The 13,183-nt window shown below is 38.5% G+C and overlaps 1 protein-coding gene across 2 annotated transcripts in view; it reads left to right on the top strand.

The window, feature by feature from the left end:
• The first annotated feature begins 5,748 nt into the window (after positions 1-5,748).
• Positions 5,749-13,183, top strand: part of Bltp3b (bridge-like lipid transfer protein family member 3B) — a 93,066-nt gene continuing 85,631 nt past the window's right edge. For both annotated transcript variants that reach the window (XM_071609607.1, XM_027947462.2), the window contains exon 1: positions 5,749-6,020. In XM_071609607.1, coding sequence (XP_071465708.1) covers positions 5,977-6,020 — 44 coding nt within the window. In that variant the 5' untranslated portion in view covers positions 5,749-5,976. The remainder of the gene's footprint in view (positions 6,021-13,183) is intronic.

Genomic DNA, 13,183 nt, shown 5'->3' on the forward strand with positions numbered 1-13,183 from the left:
GCTAAATTGCTGATATTGACCTCGAATTTGCGATCCTCCTGCCTAAATTGAGTCGTTGGGAGAGGCCCGATGGCGCCTGTCAACCGTCTTTCTTTTTAACTCACATACACAGTCCTCTCTTCTGCCTACTTGTTCCCTAGGACTTAGTTTATTGTGTCTTGTCTAAAAAACGCTTCCTGCGGGGTGCGGTGGCGCACCCCGGTAATTCCAGTGACTCTGGAGGCTGAGGCAGGATACCGAGTTCAAAGTCAGCCTTAGCAATTTAGCGAGGCCCTAAGATACTCAGTGAAACCCTGTCTCTAAATAAAATACAAAAATGGGCTGGGGATGTGGCTCACTGGTTAAGCGCCCCTGGGTTCAATCCGCGGTACCAAACAAAAAGTATTCCTGTCACACTCAGTTCTCATTCCTGGAATTAGGTTTCCCTCCTATGTGTTCCTGTAATACCCCAGGCCTATATTTCATAATCGTTAAGAGAATTTATTTTGGATTAGAATCCAGATTCTACCACAAATTGAGTCTGTAGCCTTGGGTGATGAAGACAATAAAGATTAAAACTTTTATACAACACTTACCGAGTGTATGCTGTTTCAACATCTTTTACTCCAGCCCTTTTATTTTTTATTTTAAAGTAGGGTCTCCCTAGGTTGCTTAGGGCCTGAATAAATTGATGAGGCTGGCTTTGAACTTTCAATCCTCCTGCCTCAGCCTCCTGAACTGCTGGGATTACAGGCCTGTGCCACTGGGCAGTTTTCCCCAAATCTTTACATATGTTAAGTAATCTTTACAATTTTATGTTTAGGTATTATTATTATTATTATTATTATTATTATTATTACTATATTGAAACAAAAGAGCAGAAGTGGTTGAGAACGCACCCTCTAAATTTAAGCTGCTGAATCAAATCCTGGATCTGCCACTAGATGACCTAGACAAGTTACTAACCGCACTGTGCCTCAGTTACCTCATATAAAATGAAATAATATTAACATCCCCTTGAAGAATTGTTTCAGGAAGAGAACATTATAAAAGTCAAGTACCTAGAAGTACCTAGAAGTAGTTATTACTATTATCACTGCCTTTGACCATTGATCATTCTCTATTAACTTTAGTGGTAAATTCCTTGAAGTTGGGCACTCTATTCTATTGGCATCTATATCCCTTTATATAAAAAAGTTCATTGAGTGCTGGGGCTGTAACTCAGTGGCAGAGTCCTTGCCTAGCACGTGTGAGACACTGGGTTTGATCCTTAGCACCACATAAAATAAAATAAACAAAATAAAAACATTTTGTTAAAAAAGAGTTCATTGAATGCTTAATTACATTCAAATTTAGTTATTCTGTTTTCTCCAACTAAATATTAATGTAATAAGATCTCTTCAAACGAATGTACTTTATAAATCTTATAGAGCAGTCATTTCATTTGTTTTGTTTTTTTTTTCATCTTTTAAAATATACTCTTTCAATTCTGTCTCTCCTTTTCATCAGCACTTTTTTTTTTTTTTTTTTTTTGGCTTTTCTCACCACTTACCTGCTTTTTAATCAAGATTATTCCCGTTTTTGGCTTTAGCTATTATCAAATACTACATGAAACTTAAAACAGAATTTCTACTCTTAAATATAACCTTATAAAGTTTCCACCCACAAATCCTGAGGAATCCTTAGAGACAACAAATTTGCACCACATTTTCTCCAAAACTGCTTGTTCCATATATACCACTTACCTCAATTATTGGGTTCCCCAAGATCCACCCATTGCTCCAAGCTAGAAACCTCAATTGCCTTGATTGCTTATCCTTAACTGGATCTCTGGAATCTGTCATTGACCTTCCTCCATCTCTACTTATACTGTCTTATCTCTCACATGAAATAATGCCACCACCTACTCAATGAACTTTCTGTTTCCAATCTACTTCATCCTCTGTACTGAAAGAATAATTGTCAGTAAATATTTTGCTAAATAAGAAATACAGTTGTTTTCCCCAACTCACCCTCCCAGAAGTCTTTTTTTTTTTAAAGAGAGAGAGAGAATTTTTTAATATATATTTTTTAGTTGGCGGACACAACATCTTTGTTTTGTATGTGGTGCTGAGGATCAAACCCGGGACGCACGCATGCCAGGTAAGCGCGCTACCGCTTGAGCCACATCCCCAGCCCTCCCAGAAGTCTTCATGGCTTGCTACTGCCTATGAAATAATGTTCAGCTATCACATTTATGAAATCTCATCTCCCTCCAACCCATATTATATCAGTGTACTAGTAAAGTTTAACAACTAGATCTCTAGGAGAAAATAAGCCCTGGATTATAGTGTTCTTTTGTTTCTATGCCATGAATACTATCATCATGGTTGATTTCAAACTACTGTGAAGTCACCAAACACTGAACTCAGAGTACATAAGTGATGCACATGATTGGTTTTTATGAGCCAGTCGAACTAGCTCTGGCACAAACCCTTCAGTAAAAGTTCTGACTCTCTTCACCTTCACACCATGCACTCTCCTCTTGCAGATTTTGGCACAAAGAATCTCAAGCATGTAGATTCCACTCTTCAAATATATGTATATTTTGACAGTGTGTAATTTTAAGAGCATTAAAAAATGTAATTTCATATACATAATAATGAATATGTGTTAACTGATTTACATGCTTTAAGTCATCTTAATGCTTGGATCAGACTTATACCTTATCTTGTTGGCTCCTGCATTAATGGATTATTATATATATGTGTGTGTGTGTGTATTTTTTTTTTTTTTTTTTGTACCAGGGATTGAACCCAGTGGCGCTTATACACTGAGCCATATCCTCAGCCCCTTTTTATATTTTATTTAGAGACAGGGTCTCACTGAATTGCTTAGGGCCTAGCTAAATTACTGAGGCTGACTCTGAACTTGTGATCCTCCTGCCTCAGCCTCCCTAGCTGCTGGGATTACGGGCATGCACCACTGTACCCAGCCTGGTTAATAAATATTGATGTATAATCATTGCATATTTGTATGATAGTTATTCTTTTATTTTTTCAAAATTATACTTTGATAATTGAGTAGCAATTAATAAATGTGTAAATTAATTTAGAAACATTGCTGATTTCATGCTGGTTTTGTGGTATTGTTTATTCTATCAATCCAGAGAGAATAAAAGTGAAATTATTACCATTTTTCACAATGAAAAAGTATTATCATTATTAACTTGTGAGATTCTTTGAAACTATTTTGAAAAGGAATCTGTATGTTGTTCTAATGACCTACCATGTATAGCCTTGAACTTTCACACTGTTATCCTTTTTCATAATTGTATTCCATTTGCCAAAATACTCTCTTCTTCCTAGTGAATGGATAACAATAGCTATCATTCTATTGTGTTATGCACTCTTCTAAGTAGTTTTGCTTTATTATCTTGGCTAATCCTCACAATCTCATGGAAGCATATTACCTTACAGGGCTCAAAGAGGTTCCACACACTTCCTGTAATCACATAACTAAAAAAAATAGGCATATGGAGTTTCAAATTCAGATCTTTTGGGGGCTGGAGTTATGACTCAGTGGTAGTGTGCTTGTCTAGCACGCATGGGACACTGGGTTCTATCCTCAGCACCAAATAAAAATAAAATAGACATGGTGTCCACCTAAAACTAAAAAATAAATTTAAAAATATTTTTAAAAATTCAGCTCTTTGATTTCAGGGTAAATTATTTTTAACAAATTAAAGTGACTCATTCTTATCTTTGAATACTACCTCCATTGTACATCTGTCTCTAAATGGTCATGCACTTGCTTCTGATTTTAGTAATGATAATGAATAGTAATCTAGCATTTAATAAGTTTACTATATATGAAGCACTTTGTTAAATGATTGGATACTATTAATATTATCTCCACTAGATGAAATAACTGAGGTAGACAAAGAGTAAAGCACTTGTCTGGCACACGTGAGGCACTGAGTTTGATCCTTAGCACCACATAAAAATAAACAAATGATATAAAGGCATGCTGTCCATCTACAACTACTAAAAGATAAATAAATAAATAACTTTTAAAATAAATAAATTTTAAAAAGAGAAGATTAGTTCCACCAATCTCTCTTCTTTATCTTTTAAAATATACAAGTGCTCACTGTGTGTGTGTAAACTAAAACACTTCTAATGTATACAGAGAGCTGCTATGGACCAGGTTATTGTGACAACTAAGAGCCTGGGGGCAGAGAGTGGTTTACAGGCAAGCAGAAAGCTCCTGTCCTGTGTTGATTGTCCATAAAACTGTAGGTAGACCAGTCTATCCAGTTATCACCTGGACCCTCAGGTCATTTTTACTTTATTGTGTTCTATTTTGTTTCACCATTTTGTAGGACAAAGTGAAAGGTTCAGCTAGTCTGAAAATGCTTACTGTACCCCATAAACTGAATCAAAGATATTTTGTTTATTCCTCTACAGATACAAGTGATCTCCATTAAAATTATTTTCAAGGTAAGAAACAGGAAGTTGACTGAAGCAACAGGTGAGGTCTGGGGCTAAAAAACAGCATCACACTTGAGCATAGGGACTGAGTTCCATGTGGCCTGGCCTGATATTCCACAGGGCATGGCCAGCTTTAGTGAGTCTTTTCTAGGAAGACTCCAGCACCTGTGACATGGCCGCTATACAAGCTCAAAGGAGTTGTTCCCCATAATAGGGATTTTCAGCAATGAGTTGTTTTTGTGGATCAGAGCTTCCAAGTAGTTCAATTTTACTTTTGTGGTTTTTAAAGATTACCTTTCTTTTTTCAAAACCCAAATCTCTCAGATTGCTTTCATTCATAAACAGTATATAATTGAAAGTGGCAAACTCTTTGGTAAACCACTGGTAAGATTTATGGGAAGGTTGTATACTTCATGCAACTCTCTTCTCATTAGTGGGTAAGGGGGGTTCCCCATCATACACGTAAGAGGCTACATTGTAACTGTTTTGTTCCGTTACAATTTTCTGAAAACTGCCTGCACAATAGGTGACCAGCAAAAGTTACCTAGATGCATGAACAGCACAATCCCCCCAGCTCGGCCATCTTTCAGTGAGTACACTAACCTATTTCTTTTTTAATCTCTTTATTTATTTTTTGAGCTCTATTACAATAATTATTATTATTATTGTATTACAATTCTTAATGCATCTTTATACCACAATTTATCATATCTCTGACATGATTAAAGTGAGGACAAAACTAATTTTCTCCAGGTTAACACTACTAGAAAATTCCAAAGTCGGGACTTGAATTTGGGGCTTCTCACCTGAGTCTACGTTGAAAACTTTTACTTCTCTTAGGACTGGCATATTCAGGGCAAATAATAAATTGCAGTATTTAGCTAAGGAAAGATCTTAGAAAAAGAGAAAAAACAAAACAAAACAAAACAAAAACCCGAGGAGGCATATGAACAAAGCCGAGCGCTCAAAAGAAAAAAGCAAGTAGAGCAATTTGTGGGTCAATTTCTGAGGAAATGAAGACAGAAGTAGTATGTGGAAGGGCAACTCATTGATGGAGGCAGGAACAGAGACCAGAGAGAGCAGAGGAAGGAGTAAAGTCTAAGTAGGCTACGGGGTTGGAGTCTGAAGACCCTGTAAGATAAGGGCAGCCCAGAGTCCGCCGGCAGGTCCAGGCGGTGGGGCGTGGCCTGAGGCTTTCCCCTCCCACCACACGTCGCATTGGCCCCGCCCCGCGCCCGCCTAGCCCGCGCCTGCCGCGCCACCCCCACCCTCCCCCGGTCTCTTAGGTGATGCTGCAGCCAAGATGGCGCCGGCGGCGGCCGCGGCGGCCTGAGCGTCATGCTCGGGGTTCTCGGCGGCGGCAGCGGCGGCGGCTGTTGGCGTCAGCCGGGGCCTCGAGTCTCTCCTGGGGTGAGCGCTCAAGCGCCTCTCCTCCGGCCGGGTTAGCCCGGGCAAAGAGGAGACGGCCACGGCGTGAGGGGGCTGTGAGGACCAGCAAGAGCGCGGCGCCTCCTGCCTGGGCACCATGGCTGGGATCATCAAGAAACAGATCTTGAAGCACCTCTCCAGGTCAGTGAGCGCCGGGGGTGTGGGGGCCAGTCTGCCTGCGCCCCATCCTGCACTCGAGGCAACCTGCGGCTTCGGGGGCCGTGGGGGCTTGCAGCTTGCGGGAGGCGACCCTGGGGCTGTCCAGCTCCAGTCCGGGCAGAGGTCGCCGCGCCGGATCTCCAGTCGCCTGCGGAGCCCGGGACTTGCTTCGGAGTCCGCCGTGGGTGGGTTCTGTCCCCAGCGAGCTCGTAGAGAAGCGCCGAGGGCGGCGGGGAGCGGCGTGCTGCGGGGGTTGGGGGACGCCTGCGCCCTGGGTGGATTTGACCTAAGCGTCGCCAGGTACCGGGTTGATGTGGTAGGTTCCAACTAGGGTTCGGTGCTTGCCCGTCTCTGAGCAGAGCGGTTCCGTTAACCGAGGGCGTCTGGTGCTGTGTGGACTCTTGGGGCTGAGGCTGTCTTCCCAGTGAAACGTTAACCTTGTGATTGATTGTTCTCCATTCCCCTTACCTGGCGTACCCGTTCTGGTGCATTACAGGGTGTGCCTGTTTGCACAGTTAGGATTTGTTTTAGGTCTAAACACAGAGTTCCCAGATTTGGCAAGTTCTTTCCAAAGTCATTTTAGTCCCACATCATTCTTACCTAAAGAGCGTTTTTGCTTTCTTTTGCATTTGAGACCCTTAAATTTAGGGCGTTAACAACTGTGTGATTAAACCCTAGACATGTCATTCTTTCCATTTCATAACACAGTTTTAGTCAGAAACATGACTCAGTAAACTGGCAGTTTGTTACTGCTCTGGGCTTCTCCATATTTGTCTCAAGACAAGCTAAATGTAGGATCTTGTTCCAAGTTGGTAACAAGGAAGTCACAGCACTTGGTTAGGATCCCTCTGTAATTTGTTAGCTAATGATTACTTGAAACTGATTTTAGGAAGAGACTCCCGTGTAACCATAGCTTTTTACAGTAAACATAATTCTTGATTTTCCAGATTATTTTATACCACAGGTGATATGTTGGGAAACAAAAACAGTACTTCTGTGATTCAGCAAATATTTTCCTGTCTTGTAACATTAAATATGATATAGTTGTTTTAATGTAGCAAATTAACAACGTTTTTGAATATGTATTTCTTAATATTTTCACTAACTGGAAAGTTTCTTTTAAAATTGCACATATATAGTAAAGTGTTGATCTCTCTTATTTTGGAAGAAGGTTTTCTTTTCTTTCATTATTTAGATACTTTTATCAGATGCCCCACTCCCCTTCTCCTATCTATTTCCGTAAGAAAATTCAGACCTGAGAAAATGATTTGAATGCCGTCTCGTTTTTCCACGGGTTATGGTATATAGCTAATACCGCTCTAGATGCCTAGACAAAAATTTATATCAATCAATAAGTGTCTTAGAGCATTAGCGTTTAATTCTGCTGTAGTCCATTTGAGAAGGACTCTTGAACCGAAGAGTAATGGCTTACTTCATAAAATACCTATGTATTTAGAATTAAGTCCTTACTTTATTATTATTATTTTTTTATTTGTTTTAATTAGTTACACATGAAAGTCCTTGCTTTATAATTTGTATAGCTTTATGGTAGATAGTAAAGATGATTTTTTTTTCCAGAAATGAGTTTTTTGAATACTTGTATTTTCAGTTATTTTATTTTATACTTCAGAACAGCCTTAGATGACTGAAGAATGTTGCATCCATATTTTTGGTTAACATTGTATTTAGTGATATTGTTGTTAACTTTCTAAGAAAAAAATAGTTATTGATTAATCTAAAGGCTATTTATAATAGACAAAAAAGGTAAGTGTTGTGATAAATTATATTTATTCTAATAGGAATGAACTTTTGAAATTGTCTGCATCAAGTTTAATTGTATAGATTATCCATTGTCATGAAGATGTCACTATATTGATCTGGTGATCTGGAATACAGTTTAACAGGAAATACTCAAAATAAATAATTTTCTAATAATAGACATCTAGTGTGGCCTGTGGGCACAACCCATGGCACTCCGTCAAAGGAGTCTTTTCCTGACCACACAGTTGAAAATTGTGGGCCCCATGCTTCATCTGTTTTGCTTACTTTTATTTTTTCCTGTAGCACTCATCCTTATCCGTCCTAATACATATTTATTTGCTATTTGGCACTACTTAAATGAATGTAAACTGCATGAAGGAAGTGATTTTTCTCTTGAGGTTAGCATAACTAGACACTCAGTAACTATTTATGTTGAATGAATAGTGTGGTTGAGCTGACTTTCCCTCACATTGAGGCAAGACTATATGCTACCCATATTATCACAGATTTGAAGATGACCAGTTTTCTTGTTTTTTTAAGAAGCAATGGGCAATTAAATCATTAATGAGTTTTGAGTCCTAGAAAAGAAATAAAAAAATGACCTGGTTCTGTAGGATCTTATGTAGGAATTCATCCAGTAAGGAAGAACATTATTTAGAAAACAATAGGAGAGAAGAGAATGCTCACTCTGAGCCTTGATATTGAGGTATAGTAAAATTATGAGATTAAAACTAACATTGTTGAGCAGATGTAGGGATTTGAGAAGCTGATTTGTTGGAAAAATATGAAAGATAATTGTACTTGAGAGATTGACAAATGCGCTGAGTAAATGCTGAACTAGTTGAGAAGTATAAATTTATATAATACTGTTCCTTGCCTAATTGTTCTTTAGTATGTATTCCTAGCATCTTTTACATGAATCAAAAGTTAATGTGCTTGAATAATCTCATTGGAGGACAGGGAGTGTGTTTGAGGGAGAAGAAGGTTAGAGAAGTTACATTTAAAAAATATTTTTAGTTATAGATGGACACAATACCTTTATTGATTTATTTTTATGTGGGGCTGAAAGTTGAACCCAGTGCCTCACCTGTGCTAGGCAAGTGCTCTACCACTGAGTTACAACCCCAGCCTGAGAAATTACATTTTTAAGAGAAGTAGAACAGGAAAATACTTTGAAGGAGAAATTACCCAGATCCTTTATACTAGATCAGCAGAGGGTATGTGTTTGAGGTTTTCTTTGTTTAAAAAAAAATTTTTTTTTAGTTGTCAGTGGACCTTTATAATTTATTTATTTATTTTGCAGTTCTAAGAATCAAACCCAATGCCTCAACATGCTAGACAGGGACTCTACTACTGAACTACAACCCCAGTCCTGTTGGAGGCTTTTCTAAGAGAATTTTTTTTTTTTCCCACAAAAGAGTAGAAAGTTTTTTTTTTTTTTTTTTTAAATAAAAAGTTGGGGCTGGGGATGTGGCTCAAGTGGTAGCCCACTTGCCTGGCATGCGTTCGGCCCGGGTTCGATCTTCAGCACCACATACAAACAAAGATGTTGTGTCTGCCAAAAACTGAAAAATAAGTATTAAAAAAAATTCTCTCTCTCTCTCTCTCTCTCTCTCTCTCTCTCTTTAAAAAAGAAAAGTTATAGCAAATGTAAGAAAGGAAATAGGAGTGGGAGCGACATTTCAGGTCAAGATCTTCATATCTGTTACTTGGTGTGTGTTTATACATGTGTGTATAGGTATGTTTTCAGGTCATATGTTAAGCAGGAACGTGAAAGCGGTAGGGAAGATTCAGATACAAATCTTCTTCTCATTCCCTTGGCCTCAGGGCATTCTGTGCTATCTATACATAAGGTTTTCTGGGGACTGGGAATTGGCTGCTAGGACATAAATTCAAGTGCATGGATGGAATCTGTATAGTTTAAAGCAGTGATTGTCAACCACAGGCAGTTTTGCCCCTCAGGGGACATTTGTCATTGGTTTTGGGGGAGGTAATGGCGGATTGAACTCAGGGCACTGGACCACTGAGCCACATCCCCAGCCCTATTTTATATTTTATTTAGAGACAGGGTCTCACTGAGTTGCTTTAGCATATTGCTTTTGCTGAGGCTGGCTTTGAACTGTGTTCCTCCTGCCTCAGCTTCCTGAGCCATTGTGATTATAGACATGTGCCACCAGGCCCAGCTTGGAGACTTTTTTTTATTGTCATGACTTAGAGGGGTGGTATTATTGGCATCTACTATTGGTAGAGGCCAGGGATGCTGCTAAATATCCTATAATGCATAGCACAGTTCCCTACAATAACAAATTTTTGGCTCAAATGTCAGTATAATCTACATGGTTGAAAAACTGGTTTAAAGTATACTGATGTGTATCAAATGATTGAGCTAGGGAATTTTTCTAGTTAAGCTTATATTGTCTGTAAACAACAGAAACCTGAAATATTTAAAAAGTTATTGTGGTAGGTCACAGAATCAAAGGAAGATCTCAATGGCAAATCAAGAGAAGGGCAGGAACCATCCAACTCCTAAAAACTCATTGAAAGAATTCCTGAACCTTCCTCTTGGAGCAGGGTTTCTGAATCTCAGTATTATTGGCATTTGGTCTAGATAATTCTTTGTTGTGGAGGGCTGTTCTGTCTCTTATAGGATGTTTAATGCTTCTAGACATTGCCAAACATCCACTGGAGGACAAAATTGCTCCTGATTGAGAACCACAATTGAGAGATGCTGACCCATCTCTCAAAATTCCTAGTCTCTGATCTCTCCTGTCAAATATCAGATTCCTGGGACAGGAATTCTATGTGACCCAGTTCTGTCTATTCCTAGATCAATTAACAATGGCAAAGGGATGTACAACAAAGGTATGGTTATGGTCAGAATTATTTTGAGTCAAGGTTGCTGCTTTGCTTGTATGTGTAATAGTGAAGTAAATTAGATTTCCAGGATCCTCGTTTGCTATGTTAAGGAAATTGAACTTACTCCCTGAGTTGGAGAGTGACTGCTAATTAAAAGAATTCCAGATAAAAGAGTGATATGATCAGTATAGAAGTCTGGTTTTTGGAATATAGGGTTCAGGAGCAACATCAGGTGAAAATATAGAGCCTTCAAGTAACTCAAGTAGAAAACTAATGTATTGGTAGGATATTGATGTCTTTCAGAATTCATAGGAAAGTCGGAGAATGAGAGTTGGAAAGGATTGGATCCAGACCTGTTCCAAAGATGGTCTTGACATGACTTGTTCTGTAAACTAGGAGGAAGGAACAAATAGAAGGAGCAGGTGGCTGAGAAGACCACTGAATATTCAGAATATTCTTGTGGAGATAAGGAAGGGTTGCAGGATTTTGTGACTGAATGGCAGTGTGATTCAAGTATAGAGTACCTCACAAGGTGTTGGTAGGATGGGCCTCTAAAGGAAAGAGGAGAGAAGATACCATCTGGAGAAAAAGGAAAGAACCTCAGAGAATTGCAAATGCTATCCAGGTAGAAGATCAGTAGCAAAAAGAAATGAGAGTTTGCAGGGATTGGAGTTTTTGTCTAAAAGTGTCATCTTGAAGCTTTAAGATTTTAGAGGCCAAGATCAGCCTAGTTTGCTCAGACATGGCCATGGAAGTAAGTTGCTAAAGAGAAGTTTGGGTGCATGTAATCGGAAATGAATATTGCGAGGTCTATAAATATCATTGTGTCATAGAGTCGTCTGTTGCTTATACTGTCAAATAATAATTTCATGTCATTATTTAAAGGCTGATTATTCACATGCTTCACTTTTATGGTAAAACTTAATAAATAAATAATTTTTGAGAATGTATCTATTTCAGGTTTTTAAGCACTTGCATGTGCCAAATATTGGGAATTAGGGATACAAGGATGGGTAAGTCTCAGCTCTTGGGAAATTTCAGTAATTCTATTTTGATATGAGAGGCATGAGTAGGATCACTAACTATAGCTATTTCTAAACTGTCCTGCCATATGAAATTTGTGAGATGGGTTTACTTAGAGTAGGCAACTGGGGAAAAAAAAATGAGTTAAGTATTGCTTTTTGGATTATAAGTAAATTGGTCATGGTTGTTTTGTTTTTTGGTTCCAAGAATTTAACCCAGAAGTTCTTAACCACTTAGCCACATCCCCAGCCCTTTTTTAAATTGTATTTTATTGAGACAGGGTCTCTTTAGGTTGCTAAGTTGCTGAGGCTAGCTTTGAACTTGGGATCCTCCTGCCTCAGCCTCCCTAGCTGCTATGATTACAGGTGAGTCCTACCATGTTGGGCAGTTTGGGGTTTGTTTTAGAGTAAATTTTGGTTTCTTTAAATTGACAGTATTCATTTTCCAGAATTTCTAATAACATGGATTTTACACTAGATATATTAGTTGTTTAACACATAATTTACTCAGTGCCTGCTTTATGCAATACTGCTCCAGAGTGCTATGGATATAGCAGTTAACAAAATAGTAAAAAATCTCTACTCTCGTAAGTGTTTACATTTTAATTAGAGGAGGAAGACAGTAAGTCAATAAGTGAAATCATAATATATCAATTTGTGTTAAGTACTTTTGGAAAAAATAACAAAGGGAAAGTGGATAGGAATTTCAGGAAGGTAGAAATGGAGTTTGTGGTGTTTTTTACATTTTTTATTGGTGCATTATAGTTGTACATAATGGTGGGATTTGTTCTTATTTAGAGTTTGCGGTTTTAAATTTGGTGATTTGGGAATGCTGAATTGAGAAGGTATTATTTGGGAAGAGAACTGAAAGAGGTGGTGGGAGCAAATGCAAAGGGTCTTGAGGTGGGAGAGCCTCTACTATAGGTGGAATGAAGAGGGATAAAGAAGAGATCAAAGAGAATACGAAGGCCAGATAATGTGGGAATTCATAATGACTTTGACTTTGACTCTGAGTGAAATTGGAAGCTACTGGAAGCCTGTCAGCCGAAGATCACTGTGGCAGCAGTGTGGGAAATAGGACAAGGGCAAAAACAGTAGGCCAAAGATGAGATTATTAACTAATCAAGTTACTGGTACCAAGGTAGATGATACCAGTAACATGTTGAAATAGTTTTTAGATACACTTTGAAGATAGAGCCAGGATTGACCTACAGAGGTGAATTGAGAGAACAATAGTGAATGACTTCAAAGATTTTCACATTAAGCAACTGACAAGATGAAATTGCAATTTACTAAACTAGAGAAGACTGCAGAAGGACCAGGCTTATGGGAAAACTCGAGTTCAATTTTGGATACATTAATTTGGGTGAATATTAGGTTATCTAAATGGAGACGTTCTCCCTTTTTATTTGTGATGTGATTTAGAATAAAGGTTTTAGTTTGGCAACAACAATGGCAGTGTTTTTGTGTGGTCATCCCTTGCATTGTACAGTAAGTAATTACTAC

Source organism: Marmota flaviventris, chromosome 3 (assembly GCF_047511675.1).
Source record: "Marmota flaviventris isolate mMarFla1 chromosome 3, mMarFla1.hap1, whole genome shotgun sequence".
Lineage (NCBI taxonomy): Eukaryota > Metazoa > Chordata > Mammalia > Rodentia > Sciuridae > Marmota > Marmota flaviventris.